At 35.3% G+C, this 20,562-nt stretch overlaps 1 protein-coding gene across 12 annotated transcripts in view; it reads left to right on the top strand.

Moving 5' to 3' along the window:
* The window catches only part of CCSER2 (coiled-coil serine rich protein 2), a 186,111-nt gene that overhangs the window by 131,084 nt on the left and 34,465 nt on the right, over window positions 1–20,562 (top strand). For all 12 annotated transcript variants that reach the window (XM_041750642.1, XM_041750641.1, XM_041750643.1 and 9 more), the window contains 2 exons: window positions 3,992–4,075; window positions 9,825–9,911. In XM_041750642.1, coding sequence (XP_041606576.1) covers window positions 3,992–4,075; window positions 9,825–9,911 — 171 coding nt within the window. The remainder of the gene's footprint in view (window positions 1–3,991; window positions 4,076–9,824; window positions 9,912–20,562) is intronic.

Raw genomic sequence — 20,562 nt, 5'->3', positions numbered from 1 at the left:
TGTGGAATCACATTGCTTTTTAACTATTGAATAAGTTTTATCTTCCAAAGATCAACTTAACTTGTTCATGATCTTTTTTCCCTTTTTATATATTGTTGAATTTTATTTAAAGATATTTTGTTAAGGGCTTTTGTGTGTCTATTCATGAGAGATATTGATCTGTAAGTCTTTTTTTTTTTTTTCTTTTTTAGAGAGGGAGAAAGTGGGAGGGGCAAAGGGGGAGGGAGAGAGAGAGAGAATCTTAAAAAGGCTCCATGCCCAGCTCAGAGTTTGACATGGGGCTAGATCTCACAACCCTGAGATCACGACCCCCAGACAAAATCAAAAGTTGGATGCGTCAAGGCTCATTAACTTGATTTGATTAATTTTCTAATTTAATTTGATTTATGTTTTCTCTAAGATTATATAGAAATGATATTATTCCTTAAACTTTGGAAGAATTTGCTAGGAAAACATCTGGCCTTCAATATTTCTTTTACAGAAAGATTAAATTGTGAATTAACTTTATTAATAATCACAGATCTACTCAGATTGTTTCTTTTGGGTGAGTTTTGATAGTTTGTGGTTTTTGAATAATTTCTTCCTTTGATGTAAGTTGTCAAATTTGTGTGTATAGAGTCACTCATAGTATTATTGCCTTATTTACTTTTTTTTTAAGATTTTATTTATTTGAGAGAGGGAGAGAGCAAGACAAAAGAGGAGTGGGGTTGAGGGGAGAAGGAGAAGCAGGCTCTCTGCTGAGCAGGGAGCCCAATTTGGGGGCTCAGTCCCAGGACCCTGGAATCATGACCAGAGCTGAGGCCAGATGCTTAACCGACTGAGCCAGTTGGTTTGTTTTCCACCTTACTTACTACTTTTAAAGCCTGAGACATCTGTAGTGATATCCCCGGTTTCATTCCTGGTGTATGCTTTCTTTGTCCTGGTATGTATCTGATTTGTGCCTTCTAACTTTGTTCTTTGGCAGTTTTACAATTGTCAAATAATTAGTTTTTGGTTTCATTGCTTTCTTTCTATTTCTTGATTTTCAATTTCATTTAATTTGTGCTCTTTATTATTTTTTTTCTTTCTACTGTTCTGGATTTATTTTGCTTCAGTGGTACATTTGACACCTTTGTTTTATTCTAAGCATTTCTACAGTAATTTTCCCTCTAAGCATTGCTTTAGTTGAATTCCACAAATTTTGATAATGTGGTAACTTCATTTTCCTTCAAATCAGAATAATACCTTATTTGTCTTCAGGTTTCTTCTTTGACCCATGGATGATTTGGAAGTTTATTATTTGCTTTCTAAGAGTTTGAAGATTTCTAATTAAATTCCCTTGTGTTCAGAGAGCATGCTTTGTCTATTTTCTATTCTTTTAAAATGAGCTTCTCAAATATGTAATTTATGTCTTTCACCATATTTGAGGTGTTTTTATCCATTATTTCTTCAAACATTTTTTTCTGCCCCCCCACCCTTCCTTCTGTGACTTTAATGATGTGAATATTACATCTTTCCTTCTTGTTCCATAGCTCCTTCAGTAGGCTCCGTTTTATTTTTCTCCTTTTTTCTTTTTTCTCTTCATTGTTCAAATTGCATGATTTCTGTTGATCTGTCTTCAAGTTCAGTCTGTCATCTCAAATGCTGTTATTTAGTCCTGCTAGTGCATTTTAAAATTTAGTTATTGAATCTTTGTAATTTTAAATTTTGTATGTGTTTCCACTTTATATATTGTTTCTTTGGTGAGACTTTCTCTTTTCATTTCCTTCAAGACTTCTTACTTTTGGAGAATTTTTGTAATAGCCCTTTTAGAATCTCTTTCAATGAATTCCAACCTCTGTCTTGTTTTGGCATTGGTGTTTGTTGATTGTCTTTTCTTGTGTGAATTGAGATTCTCCCTGTTGTTTGTAGGTTGAGTACTTTTGGATTATATCTTAGATCTTTGCATGGTTTGCTGTGAGACACTTAATTTTGTTTAAATGCTATGGAGAATATTGTGGTTCTTGGGGTTTTTGTTTTTGTTTTTTGTTTTTATTTTAAAGCAGGTAAATACTCTGGTTGGGTTCAGGCTATAAGTTCCAGCTGGCCAGCCACGTTTGGGTTATGGTCATAATGTCAGTTCTATTTCAAAGGTTTTGTGCCATGCTTGTCAGATCTGTTCTTAGTATACATCTTTCAGAGGCTAGATTGGGTCTGGGCAATGTTATTTCTCAGTCTTTAATATACTGTTTAGGATCAGATTCAAGCCAAGTGCTGCTGAGGTGTGAACCTAGAAATTTACATACAGCTTTCTGGAGTCACTTTCCTGTGCTGGTACTTCATGATCTCCCAGATATTTTTACCTGGGGCTCCCGTTTTTGTTCCTCCACCCTAAAAGCTGGTGTTTTATTTTTCCTGTTCTGCTGCTTGTTTTCCACTGTTAAACCCATGTCCAAGGCAAAAGTGGTGTATACTTGTGTTGTGTTCCATTCTTTAGGGTTCCTGCTTTGCAATGGGCAGGAAGATGATGGAGATGTTTGGAAATAAGTCAGATTTTACAGTTCCTTTTATTCTCAAATATATAGTTAGATGTGGGATTGTCTTTATAGGTCAAGTTGTTTACGACAGAGATGAACTTTTTACTGAGATGAATCTTGTAAAATTTCTTTCTTTTTTCTTTTAAACATTTAAAGAGGCATTTTAAAAACATTTGTTATTCAGTAGGACATTGCCTCCATTCTTATGTCAAATTCTTTGTCTTCATATAACAGCACAATAAAAATATATTTATTGTAGAAATTTGACAGATCCTTATTTTTTGCTGTCAATCACTATTACCTATTGAACTTTACTAAATACACATTTGTAGACCCCATACCTAGAGATTCTGGTTCATTGGGTATACAGTAAATAAAAAAGAAAATGACCTACATGATTATGTCTTATACTTTAGCACTCTTGTTTTAATACGGGACATTTCTATGGTCTAAGAGATTTTCTCAGGATAGTTATGTCTGAGGAAGATTGTGATGGCAGTGATCTTGAAGCTTGTTGATTCAGTAGGTGTCCCAAGGCAGCTGGATACCATCTGAACAAACCAGGTGTCCGGCCACATTTGTGCTGCCTTGGTCAGGGGCGCAATCCCTCACCATTATTCCAGGCATATTCTTTACTGATTCATCTTTCTTGAAATTGTGAATTATTTAATATGTCATTTCTTAGTTGGTTATTCCTAACCAATACAGCAAGAGGTAGACCTTAATTCTTATCTTGTCATTTTCTTTATTGCATTTAAGGACAAGAAGTTTCATATTTTTTCAACTTCTGTTGAAGTATAGCGTACATCCAGTAAGGTACTTAAGGCATACCAATCTTAAGTGTGCAGCTTAAACTTTTCATATGTACCTACTCACATAAACACCATACAGTCAAGACATATCCAGCATCCTAGTAGGTTTCCTAATGCTCTTTCCCAGTCAATAGCCCCTTTCCCCTGAGTCAACCCCTGTTCTGACTTCTAACACCATAAATTAGTTTTTTTCTGCTATCAGGCTTTGTATAAATATAGTCCTGCAATATGTATACTCTTATCTAATACTTTTGATCAAATGACTTTTGTGGCCACTCCTTGTTGAGGTATTGTTTCTGACTTAGAAAACAACATACTCAAAACCGTATCTAAACCAAAGCACATATAATTTGACTTTCATTTTGCTTTTTGTAGTTAAGATAATCTTCAAATTTTATAGGAAATTTTCCATATTCTTTTTCCTACTCTAAAACTTTCAAGGGATTTTTATTTCATCCACTCATGTAGTGTCTGTTATTTATTTGCACAAATTATTCTTGCCCTAGCACTCTTCTTTCCCTCCTCCACATTGTCTTCTACCTCTGTGTAGGTATAAAAAGAAGATTTCTAAAATTTAATTCCTGTTCTTTGCCATGCTAGCATTTGGTCGGGGTGAATTCAGGTTGAAGTGAGTGTCTGCAATTATTCTATTAATCTCATGTTTTCCTTCTCTTCTCTCTGTAGCATGATGGAAGTGGTTCGCTGCATGATATTCAGCTATCATTGCCATCCAGTCCAGAACCAGAAGATGGTGATCAAATATATAAGGTATAAATAGTAGTCATGCTAAATTTTTCAAAATTCTTTTTTATTACTAAAATTAAAAAGCAGTAACCATTAAAACATTTAGTAGTAAATGTATCAAAACCTGAAGCTTTGCTGTGTTGAGTTTTAATCAGGTCTACTTTTAACTTTTGTTACCTTATAAAGTTAAAGTGTTATCACTGTAGTATTTTAATTTGAATTTATTTTATCAGTTGGATTATTATTTGTCTCTATTCAGGATTCTTTTTCTTAAATCAATAAGTTATTACATTTTAAAATTATTTTTTATAATTATGAATAAGTTTTTAAAATATAACTACCAATCAAAATGATTAACAGGTACTTCTCATATAGAATCACAACACTGAAGAGATATAGACTGAAAATGAGATTAACTCATCTTTTTTCATGTTTAAAAATACAATTATAGGGATCCCTGGGTGGCGCAGCGGTTTAGCGCCTGCCTTTGGTGCAGGGCGTGATCCTGGAGGCCCGGGATCGAATCCCACGTCAGGCTCCCGGTGCATGGAGCCTGCTTCTCCCTCTGCCTATGTCTCTGCCTCTCTCTCTCTCTCTCACTGTGTGCCTATCATAAATAAATAAAATTAAAAAAAAATACAATTCTAGAATATGGATGCATTTTAGTGTTTGAAAGTATATTTTTATAATTCTCATTTTTTGTTTATTTTTTTATTTTTAAAGATTTTATTTATTTATTCATGAAAGACCCAGAGAGGCGGAGCCAGGCAGCAGGAGATAGGCCCCCTGTAGGGAGCCCAATGCGGAACTTGATCCCAGGACCCTGGGATCATGACCTGAGCCAAAGGCAGACGCTCAGCTGCTGAGCTACTCAGGCACCCCTCATTTTTAGTTTAAAAAAGCTTTTTTTTGGGGGGGGGCAGTTATTTCTGAAGTACATGAAAGTATTCTTGATTTAATGTTTCCAAGTTAAAATTGATTCTTTCTTTTACATTCTATTTTCAGGGTTTGGTAGTCAACAAACAATCTTGAAGTACTGGTTGCTTACAATGACAAAACTGTATTTTTCACTTGTTATTTTTTAACATGTTGCATACTGGCTATAGATCAGCTGGAATTCTATGCTGCTGCTTCATTCTGGGACCCAGCTTGAAGGATTAGCCCCTACCCTGGGACATGTTTTTGTAGCTAAGGGAGAAGATCATTGGCATAACCACATTTGGATTCTGCTTGCATGTTATATATTTCACTTCCAAATCAAGTCAAGTAGCCAACCCTGGCATTAGAGATCAGAGAAGCATGATTTTCTCATAGGATATGGGGTGACTTACTGGGAACAATATTGTCTATAAAAGGGGATCCCTGGGTGGTGCAGCGGTTTGGCGCCTGCCTTTGGCCCAGGGCGCGATCCTGGAGACCCAGGATCGAGTCCCACATCGGGCTCCCAGTGCATGGACCCTGCTTCTCCCTCTGCCTGTGTCTCTGCCTCTCTCTCTCTCTCTCTCTATCATAAATAAATAAAAAAATTTAAAAAAATATTAAAAAAAATATTGTCTATAAAACAACCAAAAAATCAAAAGAATATAGCATTAGTAGTCACGTCTGGTTTTGTAGTTTTGGTTTTCAACATGTTATCTTACCTGTTCTTGCAAATTTCTTCCTGTCTCTGTGCTTCCATCCTGTTGTGAGTATAGTATTTTAAATCAGCAGATCTGCAGTAGGACAGGTCTTTAAAAAAAAAAAAAAACTTTTACATATATAGCGGTTGAGAACCATTGACTTAGGTGATCTCTGATCATCTCTCAATTTTAAGGTTTGTGACTGACATTTTCAAAGTAAAGTGGACTTTTTCTGCATTCTTTTGTGAAAAATTTTGCATATAAAGAAATAATTTTTAAAGAAAAAATTTAATTCCAACTTTTTTACACAACTAGTGTCAATTTTTTTCAGTGTTCCTTTTAGTTTGTCTATATATTTAATGTTACGTGGTAGACATATCATTACACAATATTTATTTTTCCTTCCAAGTCATTCCTAGTTTTCCTTTTCTAAGGTGAGATGCTATAGCTGATTCTGCTCCAGTATACTAGACTCTTGCACATCAAATTCCCAGTTATGTCCCCTTCTTGTCCAAGAGGGTTTAGCAGTGTAGTTTTAAATGATACAAATATGGTGACTTGTGTCATTGGAAATTTAGGGTCTAAAATCTCTACTGGACCTGCCATGTCTCTAATCTTTTTTATCTCAGGACAGCTCCCTCTCCCATTCCCCTGATGAGCTAGTCTCAATATTGACCACTCTCTTCAAGCCTCATTATCGGCCACTCTTCTCCATTTCTGCAGGTGGCCTTGTGTCCATCAAGCAAGATCTGGTACATGCCTTCCTGCCCTCTGACTTACCTGAATATGTTATCATTCTCATTCACTTTGCTCCAGTTACAGGGCAAAAATAGCCACTATATACTATAGAAGACCATTCTTTGTTAGGTTCTTGACTATCTTCTGCTGCTATTAAGGACCTAACTACCTCCTCTTCTCTCATCTCTCTTCATTGTGCTTTCTCTACTTTCTCTTTATCCTCAGTTTATAAATTTCTGTATTTTACCTATCATAAACCAAATAAACCTTCCTTGACTCTCCTTAAACCTTTTTCCAGTTAACCTGGAAACCTGGAAAAATGAAAGCAGCTACTGGTTTTAATGCTATAGACATTTGGGGTGACTGTTGTCTTAAAAGCTTTATCCTTGATTTTTATGTCATTCTCTCTAAAATTCCTTATATTCCTCAACATTTTCCCATTTTCCCTTTTCTTTGTAGGTTCCTTCTCTTCTTTAGGATATAGATTTATATCTTTATCTGGTTCTTTTTGAACTTTTTATTGTCATGATTTCCATATATGACATATCTTTTGATAACATATAAAATTTCTTCTTCATACTTAGTAATCCAGTTGCCCTGTGGACATTTCCACTGTGTCCCACCCACAGGTATCTCTAATAGTATATCTAAAACTCACAGATATTCCTCTTTGGATATATTTCTCTTCTTTTATTCTCTGTCTCTCTCTCTCTTTTTTTTTTTTTTTCCAGTGACACAACTAATCACCATATTACCCTAGAAATAGAGGTAGGAAGCTAGAAATATATGTCTTACTCTTGACTGCCCCTTGTACTTTTTCTTTAACATGAAGAGAATCACCAAAATCTCCTAATTTTGATTCCTGCTCTTCTTCCTTCTTCTCCCTATTATCACTCTATTGGGTCAGGCTCCTTCTGTCATCTGGAGTATTACATCTTGGTAACAAGTTCCCTAGCCTAATTGTGTTGTCGTTGTCAAGTTTATCCTCCGAACAGCTGTCAAATCCATCTCCAATGCACTGGCACTCCCCTGGCTTATTAGGCCATGCTTGGTATTCATGGCTGTCTATGATTGGGCCCTTGCCTAATTTACTAACCACATTAGTACCTGTTGTTCAGTATAGCCTTTGCGCAGCGACATCACTGCTTGTAATTCTCCAAATATGGTATGCTAGGCTTGCCTTCATCTCTGTATTGTTGTATAATACAGAGGACTGTATAATCTCTGTATTGTAATACAACAATACAGAGCATCTCTGTATCTGAGAATCTCTTACTCTAAAATCCAAAGCCTGATACACTTCTGTGTCTTTGAAACTCATTCTCATTCTCATCCTTTAAGGCTTCCCTGGAGTTACCCATTTCCTGATATGTTCTCCTTTGCCCATCATTATGTGTAAAATCCTTAGAGCAGTGCCTGTTCTCTATACATGTTGGCTCTTAATATGTTATCACATTGTATTTCGATTTTATTTTCAAGTCTATTTCTGCCAACACTGGCAGAACCTAGTAGTGCCTGAATGATGGCTATGTTGTATTTCAGTATTTCAGTAGCCCCACCCCCTTTGAGACAATTGTGAATTTGTAAACTTTTAGATAATACCTTGTCATAGGTTTTTCCATACTTAAGATTGTTTCTTTGAGTGAGATAACTGAATCAGAGTGCAAGCATTTTTATGACTCTTCTGTGTATAGCCATGTGTTTCCCAGAAAGGCTAGTTTTGATGTCTGATAATGTACCATTCTTTCCTGCAGTTTTGTTAATCACATTGAGTATTTCTCCCCCCAACTTAATACCCATAAAATAATACCTTAATTCTTGAATTTGTATTTCTTCAACAAGTCAGATACAACATTTTGCCAATTATCTGTATATTGATGAGTACTGGTTTATTTTCGTGGGGCCTAGAAAATGATCCTTTTATGTTTGAACAGGCTCTTCATATACTTGAGTATAAATCCTTTATCATATTTGCAGAGGTTTTCACCAGCTTTTAGCTTTAATATTAATTGTATGGATGCTTTAAAATTTTATATAGTCAAATATACTTCTTATATCTTAATAGCTTCATTTGCCACATAGCTTAAAAGTGTATCCTTCATAATCTGCAGTCTATCTCTTTTTTTGGTCTTGATTTATAATTAAAAAAAGTTAAACTCTTTGAATTGGAATGGAAATCATTTTTTACTTATAATAAACAGTCTTGCTCCAGCTGACAGTATATACATAACAGCATTACAAAAATCTTTTCTTCCCCATTGTTTGTGATACTTATGTGATATGTTAAAGCCTTTGTGAAATGTCTCTTTCTGATCTCATTAAAGAGACTGTGAGATTTTGTGTTTGTTCCCAACGTATTTGCAAGAGATGACATCCTTTGCTCAGTAACAACATATTATAATTATTTGCTTACATATTTTTCTCTCTGGAAATATATATCATTCACAAATATATCCTAATTTCCTTGCTGGTGCTATTTCCTCAGTATATACTTCTGGATAATCGAATAGTAGTAAGTACAATGAACTAACTGTAAGGTAATGATACTTTACACCTGGAAATGTAACCAGATTCCAGCTTAACTTGATAGTAGGTTTCCATTTAATACTATTAGGAATTTCTTATAAACTAAATTGGCAGGGTATTTTGTCTTTGAGTAAGGCAGTTTTCAGGAAAGTAGCTCATGGAAAAAGAATCTCGCTATTACCCTGTTTATCCTTTTGCTGATTACTGAGCCAGCTGTGAAATGGCTCTGTGCCTTTAATTATGCTGTTCCTTCTGTTTGTTGTGCCCTGCATTGTTTTTGATAGGCAACTCTCATACATCCCTTTAAATTTATCTGAAGTTACTGTTTTGTCTGTAATATATTTTACTATATGGCCTATGTCCCAGTGTCCTTATCTGTAAAAGGGGGATATAATACTATCTACCTCAGGGTCTCAGGTTTGTACTCAGGATCAAATGCTTAGATATCTAAAAGTACCTGATAAGTACTTAATGAATGTTAGCTGTATTGCTACTGTTACTCATTTTTTTACATTTTTGAACTCTGTTACACTATGAATTCTTTTTTAAAGATTTTATTTATTTATTTATTTATTTGAGAGAGAGAGTATGAATGGGGTGAGAGGCAAAGGAAGAGGGACAAGCAGACTCCCTGCTGAGCATGGAGCCCCACAAAGAGCTGGATTCCAGGACCCTGAGATCATGACCTGAGCCAAAGTCAGATGCTTAACCAACTGAGCTACCCAGGCTCCCCTACACTATGAATTCTTAGAAGACCAAAATGGGTTTTTGTTTGTTTGTGTATAGCTGAATTGCTGGCATATTTAAGAAAAATTTTCCTCTTCACAAACCATCCATTATTCACTCTTCATCATTGATTTAATGCTTGTTAATTTTTTTAAATATTTCAGAATGAAGATTTATTAAATGAAGTAAAACAACTTAAAGAGGAAATAAAGAAAAAAGATGAAAAAATCCAACTATTAGAACATCAGCTTGTAAGTATTATAGTATAGTACATAAAAGTAGAGGCTTTTCAAACTGCACCATACATGTGTTTTGTTTTGTTTTTTTTTAAGGTCTAGCCAGAATTGAAATTTGACTTTATTTTTGCCTTTCAAAGTTGCACTATTGTATTATATTTAGATTATATGAACTCTGAAAGTATGTGATTTACTTCAATCTAAATACTAAGTATCAAGTGTAAAGAAAGTCTTCATAAAACAACCATTTTTAGTAGCCTTCATTTGAAGATTTTGAAATTCACCAACTTATATTCATGTTATTGATGAAGGCCTGTCCTCCTTCATATATGTTTAAAGAAATGAACTGGTGAATTGAGAACAGGGCGTTTATTCTCTCTGAGAGCAGAAACTAAACTGGATAGTAGGCTTAGATTTCTGTCAGTAAGACTGTCAGAGTGAGTGGTATTCTAAGAAAATACTTCCTCCCCTTGGATATATTGCAGGATCTCTCAGAGTCATGTTTGGATCTTTGTAATTTTATAATTGTTACAATTTCAAGTGTCAGTCTCATATAAAAAGAATATGTGCAGCGTCTTGAACTTAATTATAATTTAGTTCGTAAAATCTGAAAGCCCAGGATAATAACATTATGGCATAAAAATGACAACAGGCCAAGGAAAATCTTTGTTGCAAGGCAAAAGCATGTTTTGGTATAACAATGGAATTCAGCAATATGAAATATTAATCTCACTTAGAATATAAAGGTTATTATAAACTCTGAGCCACTGAGGTCAGATTACAGAAATCAGGCTGATGAATAAATAATGACAGATGAATCAGATGTTATGTTTTAAGTATATGAAGAAAACTTACAAATCTGAGAAACGAATGAATGAATATTGCAAATTGAGGGCCTACCAAATATAAAATTAAAAAGGAAAATAATAAGACCTAACACTTGTATTTTAAAACTAAAATAGGAACCTAGCTAGTTTTTAAGAAGAAGAAAAAAGCATCAGGAAATTAAGTAAGCTTCAGATTTTGCAAAAATGTATTACAGAGCACAAGAATTGTGTCTAGTACACTTACATTTTATATCTAAACATATTTTTATTCATATACCAATGTAAAATTTCAGACCTTTAATGTCTTGAAAATGATGCCATTCAGTTATCTTTGTAAAATTGCTTAATAATGCATTCCAAATACCTGAGGGAGGAACTTAAAAATAACTCAAGAATTGGGAGGTAAAGATTAAAATGCGTGGCTCAGTTGGTTGGGTGTCGGCCTTCACCTCAGATCATGATCCCAGGGCCCTGGTATTGAGTCCCACATTGGGCTCTCTGCTGGGGGTAGGGAGAAGCCTGCTTCTCTCTCTCCCTCTGTCTGCCACTCCCCCTGCTTGTGCTCACTCACTTTCTTTCTGTCAAATAAATAAATAAAATCTTTAAAAAATAAATAAATAAATAAATAAATAAAGGAAACCATTTTCAGGTAGGATAGATGGGCTAAACTTCCCAACCAGTAACGGGAGAAAACTTTTTGCTCCGTATTTTATCTTATGTAATTATATATCATTTGAATGTTGGACATTTTTGAATTTATACATTTTATTTTCTGAAATGAAAAGTTTTTTTTTTAATTTTTAATTACTGTTAAATTCTTGAAAATGTTTAAGTAAAATGCAGGTTTGAGGAACAAAATACGGAAAATCCTGAAGAAGTCAGAAGTACTGAAGTTTTTATCTTCTACAAATGGATTTTTAAAATTATTTTTATATACTTAAATTATAAAATGTTTATGAAATGCTTTTAAGATAACTGTTAGGTTAGAATAATAAATCTTGCAAAAGATATTTAAAAAGACATAAAAAGTAGAAAAATACCAAGGATATCTAAAAACAGCAAAACCAAGGTGACAGATTAGATCAAATTTAAGAAATATAACAGTAAATGAAAATGGTCTTATCTCCCACAGTTTCATTGAGGATTTAATGCAAAATCCATTAATTTTCTTTGTATATAAAGGAAATTTAGATCACGTAAAATGGTATAATAGTGCTGAACATAAAAAGGTTGAGTGAGACAGAATGAAATTATTCTCATCAAAATGCTGGGGTTGCACTAGAAAAACAAATTTAGTTTGGAAAAAAATTATGAAAAGAGCTCACTGTATATTGATATATGATTAATAAGTAATGAAAATGTAAAGCTTTTTATATTAAGTTTTAATAGTATTCTGTTAATATATTTCTTTAGAAAATAAGAACAGTTCATAGCTGAAGTATTACTGTCCTTAACCACTTAATAGTGAATCCTTAATGTCTTCTAATATCCTAACATCTTTAGGTTGCCCTAGTTTCAAAAATATCCTGTGCCTTTGTATGTTACATCTGGTTACATCTCTTAAATCTCTTTTAATTTAGAACTGTTCTTTTTCCTTGTTGTTGTATTGACTTGTTGAAGAGACTGTACTGACTTGTTGAAGAGACTTACCTTGCAAATAATTTTTATAAAGATTGTAGAAATGTCTAAGAGAATCCTAAAGAAAGAAAACAGAAGAAAAGTTGAAAGCATTACTTCTCAGCAAAAGGTTCTTTGAAGTTCTCTGTATTTGCTATATTAAACCTAGAAATTATATTTATTTTAGAAGAGCTCATTACCTATCTTTAGTTTAGTAATGGAACTCGAGGAAGTCACTTGTTCAAATCAAGAGAATTTAGAAAGATATAAACCACTGTAGGTAGAGATCAGTAGCAACATTTTTCACATTATAAAAATTAAAATTGTCTTTCTATTTAAAATACTTTTTTTTCCTCACATCTCTAAACTATTTTTTTAAATAGCAAAACATCATCATAAATTAGAGGACTTTGTTTTGACTTCAGTATTAATTAGCTGAATAACATTGGCAGTTTCTACCATTTTCCAGTGCTTTTCTTATCAAAAATGTGAAGGTTTTGGAAGCTGCGAAGATGGTGGAGTAAGAGGATCCTAAACTTAGCTTATCCCACAGGTGTACCTAGATAACACTCATATGAGTGCAAGTAATACAGAAAATGAGCTGATGACAGGTGGAAGAAACTCCATAACTAAAGGTAGAGAGGAATCCACATTGAAGAGGGTAGGGGGCAGCCCGGGTGGCTCAATGATTTAGGGCCGCCTTCGGCCCAGGGCATGATTCTGGAGACCCGGGATCAAGTCCCACGTCGGGCTCCCTGCATGGAGCCTGTTTCTTCCTCTGCCTGTGTCTCTGCCTCTCTCTCTGTCTTTCCCTCTCTCTGTGTCTCTCATGAATAAATAAATAAAATATTAAAAAAAAAAGAGGATAGGAAGAGTGGAGATGTGGTGGGGAACAAAAGAGACTGCAGCCATCTGTGGAGAAGAGGGAGGCCCAGGCATGGAGAAGGGAGAGAAACACACTATCACATTGGGATGCCTGCTCAGGGAAGACAAATCCCCATAACATTTGGCTTTGAAAGCAAGAGGGACTGAATTTCATGAGTTCTTACAGGGAGACTTAAAGCCTGGAATTTTAAAAATCCATGGGCTTGGATCTGAGAAAACCTGAAGGGTGAGAGGAAGTGGAGTCCCTGCCCTTCAAGAGATAACATGATGACCCACAGAGATACATCATAAAAGCAGCAGTTTGAAAAACACAACAAACAAAAAGGAGAGTAGTTTACTCATTTTGGAGCATGTCTTTGAGGGGCAAGGATTGCTGAGGGATTTCTGCAGGAACAGAGGAGATGGCGGTGCTATCTGCCTCCTCCACTCCCCCAGCATAAACACATGGCCACCTGTGTGAACCAGCCAAGTACTGATATTCACTAACTAACTTGCTAACACCAAGCCCTGCCCACCTCCCCATGCTTTGGGAGATCCATCCTTCCCAGTCATACTTATTTCAACTGCAGGTCCCCTCCCCCAGAAGACCTATATAAACCTTGCCAACACTGTCTCCTGACCCAGGCATTTTGCAAGGGCCCATTGGCAGTAGGCCCTGTGGAAGCCCAAGGTGTTAAAATTGTGCACTGCACCCTAGCCTGGAACCAAGCACTGCCCACAACAGGCAAAGAGAACCTCTGCAGACAAAAGAAAAAGTGAACAGGACACAACACCAGGGCATACACAACACACATAGAAGAAACTCCACCGGTGAAATGCCTGGGGAACAGGGAGCACTGCACTGCAGGGCACTCTAGACCTCTTCTTCATAAGAGCTTTATTTTTCAAGAGCAGGGGACATTGCTGAATTTCCTAACACTTAGAAACAGACACAGGGAGTTAGACAAAATGAGGAGACAGAGAAATATGTCCCAAATTAAAGAAAAGGACAAGACAACAATAAGAGACTTCTGAGGGAAACAGATATAAGTAATATGCCTGATAAAGAATTTAAAGTAATGATGATAAAGATACTCTCTGGACTTGATAAAAGAGTGGAAGACATCAGTGAGATCCTTAACAAAGAAATGAAAAAGAACCACAATCAGAAATAACACAACAAATGAAATAAAAAATACAACTAGATGAAATAAATAGCAGGCATAGAAGAAGCAGAGGAATGAATTAGTGGCCTGGAAGAGATTAATGGAAGATAATCAATCTGAGCAGGTGAAAGAAAAAAAAATTATGCAAAATGAGAATAGACTTAAGGAACTCAGAGAGTCCATCAAACATAATATATGGGGATCCCAGAAGAAGAAGAGCATAAAGGAGGCAGAAAATTTATTTGAAGAGATAGTAGCTGAAAACTTCCCCACTCTGGGGAAGGAAACAGACATCTAGATCCGGGAAGCATGAGGATCCTCCAACAAAATTAATCCAAAGAGGTCCACATCAAGACACATAGTAATTAAAATGGCAAAAAGTAGTGATAAAGAGAAAATTCTAAAAGCATCAAGAGGAAAGAACACAATTGCATTAAAAGAGAAACCCCCTAAGGCTATCAGCAGATTTTTCATCAAAACTTCAGGCCAGAAGGGAGTGGCATGATATATTCAAAGTGCTGAGAGGTGAAATCTGCAGCCAAGAGTATTCTATCCAGCAAAGCTATCATTCAGAGGAGAGAGAGAATTTTTCAGACAAGCAAAAGCTAACGGAGTTATTGACCACTAAACCAGCCTCACAAAATATGCTAAAGGAGACTCTTTGAGAAGGAAAGACTATAAGTAAGAGTAGAAAAAGTAGGACACATAAAAGCAGTAAAAAATAAATGTATCTATAAAAATCAGTCAAGGGATTCACAAAATAAAAGGATGTTACCTAAATGTAGAGAGAAGAATAAAGAGTTTGTTAAAACTTAAGCGACACATCAACTTAATATAGACTACTATATGCAGAAGATGTTACATACAAACCTTGATTTGTAACCACAAATCAAGTCCCAGTAATGGATATGAAAAAGTAAAGAGAAAAGAATCTAAGTATCTCACTAAAGAAAGCCTAAAAGAGAGCAAAAAAAAAGATCAGAGAAGAACTGTAAAACAAGCAACAAAATGGCAATAAATATATGTGAGTACTTACATTGAATGTAAATGGACTAAATGCTCCAATCAAAAGGCATAGGGTGACAGAATGAGGACAAAAACAAGACTTACCTTTATGCTGCCACAAGAGACACATTTCGAACCAAAGGAAACTGCAGATTGAAAGTTAGGTGATGGAGAAACATTTATCATGCAAATGAGTGTGAAAAGAAAGTCGGGGTAGCAGTACTTATATCAGACAAAATAGACTTAAAAAAAACTAGCAAGAGATAAAGGACACTATATAACCATTGAAGGGACAGTCCAACAAGAAGATATAACAATAGTAAATATGTATGCATCCAACATGGGAGCACCCAAATACATAAAATTGTTAATAACAAATATAAAAGAACTAACTGATAATACAGTAATAGTGGTGGGCTTAAACACCTCATTTACATCAACGAACAGATTATCTAAACAGAATCAACAAACAGTGGCTTTGAATGACACTCTGGGCCAGATAAATTTAACATATGTGATTAGAACATTACATCCTAAAAGCCAGAATGCACATTTTTTTCAAGTGCACATGGTACATCCTCCAGAATGTATTACATATTAGGCCACAAAACAAGTCTCAAAAAATTCAGAAAGTCAAAGCCATACCATACATCATTTCTAACTACAGCACTATGAAACTGGAAGTAAGCCACAAGAAAAAAACCTGGAAAGAGTAAATACATGGAGGTTAAATAACATACTCTTAAAGAATGAATGAAAAATTATGTGGAGAGAAATAAAAATTGCTACATTAAGAAGCAAGAAACATCTCGGGACACCTGGATGGCTCAGTGGTTGAGCATCTGGCTTTGGCTCAGGGCATGATTCTGCATTGGGCTCCTTGTGGGGAGCCTGCTTCTCCCTCTGCCTGTCTCTCTGCCTCTCTCGGTGTCTCTCATGAATAAATAAAATCTTAAAAAAAAAAAAAAAAAAGAAGAGGAATCAAGAAACATCTCAAATAAACAACCTAACCTTACCCCTAAAGGAGCTAGGAAAAAGAACAAACCATACTCATAACCAGCATAAGGAAGGAAATAATAAAGACTAGAGCAAAAATAAATGATACAGAAACTTAAACAGTAGAACAGATCAATGAGAACAGGAGCTGGCTCTTTGAAAAGATCAGCAAAATTGATAAATATCTAATAAGTCTAATAATCAGACTTACTAAGAAAAAGAGGACTCAAAATCACAAATCTAAGAGGAGAAATAGCACCCAGCAGAACAGAAATACAAATGATTGTAAGAGAATATTTTGAAAACTTTTACGCCAACAAATCAGACAACCTAGAGGAAATGGATAAATTCCTAGAAACGTCATCTTTCTAAACTGAAGCAGGAAGAATAGAAAATTTGAAAAGAGCAATTATCAGCAATGGAATTGAATCAGTAATCAAAAAACTACCAATAAACAAATCATATAAAGACATCCCAAAAAGAACCATAGGATAAGATCTCTGATGAACATAGATGCAGAATTCCTCAACAAAATACTAGCAGATTGAATCCAACAATACCTTAAAGCAATCATTCACCATGATCAAGTGGGATTTATTGCTGGAATGCAAGGATGGTTCAATATTTGCCAGTCAATCAACATGATACATCACCACAATAAGACAAAAGATAACCATATCATTTCAAGAGATGCAGAAAAAGCATTTGGAAAAGTACAACATTGGTCAAGATAAAAAACCTCAAGAAAGTAGGTTTACAGGGAACATGCATCAACATAATAAAGGTCACATATGAAAAATCCATGGCTAACATCATACTCAATGGGGGAAAACTGAGAGCTTTTCCTCTAAGGGCGGAGCAAGTCAAGGATGTCCAGTCTCACCACTTTTATTCAACATAGTATTGGAAACCCTACCCACAGCAATCAGGCAACAAAAAGAAATAAAAGGCATCCATATTGGTAAGGAAGAAAAACCTTCGCTTTTTGTAGATAACGTGATACTTTATGTAGAAAACCAAAAGACTCCACCAAAAAAACTATTAGAATTGATAAATGAATTTAGGAAACTTGCAGGATGCAAAATCAGCATACAGGAATCTACTGTATTTCTATGTATTAATAATTAAGTGGCAGAATGAGAAATTAATAGAACAATCCCATTTGCCATTGCACCAAGAATAAAATACCTAGGAATAAACAACCAAAGAGTGAAAGACTTATACTCTGAAAACTATAAAATATTGATGAAAGAAATTGAACATATGACACAAAGAATTGGAAAAACATCCCATGCTTATGGATTGGAAGAACAAATATTCTTAAATTGTCTGTATTACCTAAAGCAATCTCCAGATTTAATACACTTGCTATCAAAACACCAACAGCATTTTTCACAGAACTAAAATAAGGAATCCTAAAATTTGTATGGAACCACAAAAGACCCCAAATAGCCAAAACAATCTTGAAAAACAAAACTTGTGGTATTTGAGATGTCAGGTTATATTACAAAGCTGTAGTAATCAAAACAGCATGGCCCTGGTATAAAAATAGACACATAGGTCAGTGGAACAGAATAGAAAACTCAGAAATAAACCCGCAATTATATGGTCAATTAATTTGCAAAGGAAGCAGAAATATGCAATGGGAAAGACTGTCTCTCTTCATCAAATGGTGTTGGGAGAACTGAAAGGGCTACATGCAAAAGAAGGAAACTGGACAACTTTCTTCCACTCTACACAAAAATAAACTAAAAATGGATTAAAGACCAAGGCACCTGGGTGGCTCAGTTGGTTAAGCATTTGCCTTCAGCTCAGGTCATGATCTTAGGGTCCTGGGGTCAAGCACCACATAGGGCTCCCTGCTCAGTGGGAAGTCTGCTTCACCCTCCCCTCACTTATACTCTCTCTCCCTCTCTCTCAAATGAGTAAATAAAGTCTTTTAGAAAATGGATTAAAGACCCTAAATATGAGACCTAAAACCATAAAAAGCCTAGAAGAGAGCAGAGGCAGTAATTTCTCTGACATTGGTCATAGTGACATTCTTCTGAGGCAAGGGAAACAAAAGCAAAAATAAACCTATTGGGATTACATCAAAATCAAAAGCTTCTGCATGGCAAAGGAAACAACCTACAAAACTAAATGACAGCCTACTGCAAGGGAGAAGATATTTGTGTGTGACATATTCAAGAAAAGGTCAGTATCCAAAATATACAAAGAACCTAAACACCAACACCAAAAAGACAATCCAATTTAAAAATGCACATAAGACATGAATAAGCATTCCTCCAGTGAAGACCTACAGATGGCCGACAGACACATGAAATAATGCTCAGTATCATTTATCATCAGGGATAATCAAAGTCACAGTGAGATACCACCTCACACCTGTCAGAAGGGCTAACGTAAGAAAACTCAACAATAAGTGTTGGTGAGGATGTGGAGAAAAAGGAACCCCTGTACACTGTTGATGGGAATGCAAACCAGTGCAGCCACAGTGGAAGACAATATGGAAGTTCCTGAAAAACTTAAAAATAGAATTACCATACAATCCAGTAATTACACTACTGAATATTTACTCAAAGAATACAATAATTTGAAGGGATATATGCACCCCTATGTTTGTTTCAGCATTATTTACAATAATCAAACTATAGAAGTAGCCCAAGTGTCCATCAAAAGATGAGGGGATAAAGAAAATATGGTTTATATATATGCAAGAGTGCATATGTGTGTATGTGTATACACATAAATATGTATTCCATTAAGCACACACATATATGTATATGTATTAGAATATCATTCAGCCATAAAAAAGAATGAAATCTTGCCATTTGCAACAACAGAGGTAGAGAGTATAATGCAAAATGAAACAAACCAGTTAGAAAAAGACAGATACCATAGGATTTCATTCATGTGTGGAATTTAAGAAAAAAATAATAATGGGGGGAGGGGAAACAAACTGTTGAGAACAAACAGATGGTTACCAAAGGGGAGGTGGATGGGGAGGGTGAAATAGGTGAAGGGAATTAGGAGTGTGCTTGTCTTGATGAGCACAGTAATGTATGGAATTGGTGGATCATTATGTTATATATCTTAAACTCATTTATCCCTGTATGTTAACCACACTGGAATTTAAGAGAAAAAAAAAGGAAAAATGTGAAGGATTTTCTCAGTGATTTCAAAGTCCTTTTCTAGTTCTAGCTTTCTATGAATTTTACCTTTTTTTTTTTTAAAAAAAGCACCCCTAGCCTGTGTGTGCATGCAGACTTTCAGAAAAGTGACAGTATAAAGTGTTGAATTCATATTTTGTGTGAAATGTGCATATATAAAATCAGATTGCAACGCTCCAAGAATTTAACTGGAAAGTATAGAAGCTCAGCTATTTAAACCTTATTTAAAATGCTGAGAGTACCCTTTTATTTTCCCCTCAATATACTACTTATGTAATAGTTAGTTTAGATACATTTTCTCATTGAGTCCTTCAAATAATCTGGTGAAATTACTTGTGTAGACTTTCCTTTATAGAGTCATAGAAAATGGAACTCAGCTTAATTAAGCAGGCTAACACATAGACAACAAAAAGGAAATTAATTCTGGAATTGCAGTACTCAGGATAGAATACATAATATGTTTGCATTAAGATAAATGTTTTAGGGCGCCTGGGTGTCTCAGTCGGTTAAGCATCTGCCTTCAGCTCAGGTCATGATCACAGGGTCTTGGGATTGAGTCTGGCATGAGGCTCCCTGCTTAGCTGGGAGTCTGCTCCTCCCTCTCCCCTTCTACCCTGCTTGTGATCTCTCTCTCTCTCTTTCTCTCTCTCTCTCAAAATCTTAAAAAAGAGGTAAATGTTTTATCTTTACATACCTCCCATATATATTAAAAGTTATATCCCATTACAGTGAATTCTAGGATACTTTTTTTTTTTTTAAGATTTTGAGAGAGAGAGAGAGAATGAACAGGGCAAGGGACAGGGGGAGAGAGAGAATCTCAAGCAGATTCTGTGCCGAGCACAGAGCCAGAGGTGAGATTCCATCTCAGGACCCTGGGATCATGTGAACCAAAACCAAGAGTCAGACGCTGAACCACCTGAGCCACCTGGGTGCCCCATTGAGACAGACTTTTCAGTTGTCTGCTTCTTTAGTGAATTCTGTTTCAGTGACTATCCCATTTCTTAGGAATGGGAAATATGTC

This window comes from Vulpes lagopus, chromosome 3 (assembly GCF_018345385.1).
Source record: "Vulpes lagopus strain Blue_001 chromosome 3, ASM1834538v1, whole genome shotgun sequence".
Classification (NCBI taxonomy): Eukaryota; Metazoa; Chordata; class Mammalia; order Carnivora; family Canidae; genus Vulpes; species Vulpes lagopus.
The sequence above is the reverse complement of the archived record's forward strand: the minus strand, read 5'-3'. Positions and strand labels throughout refer to the sequence as shown.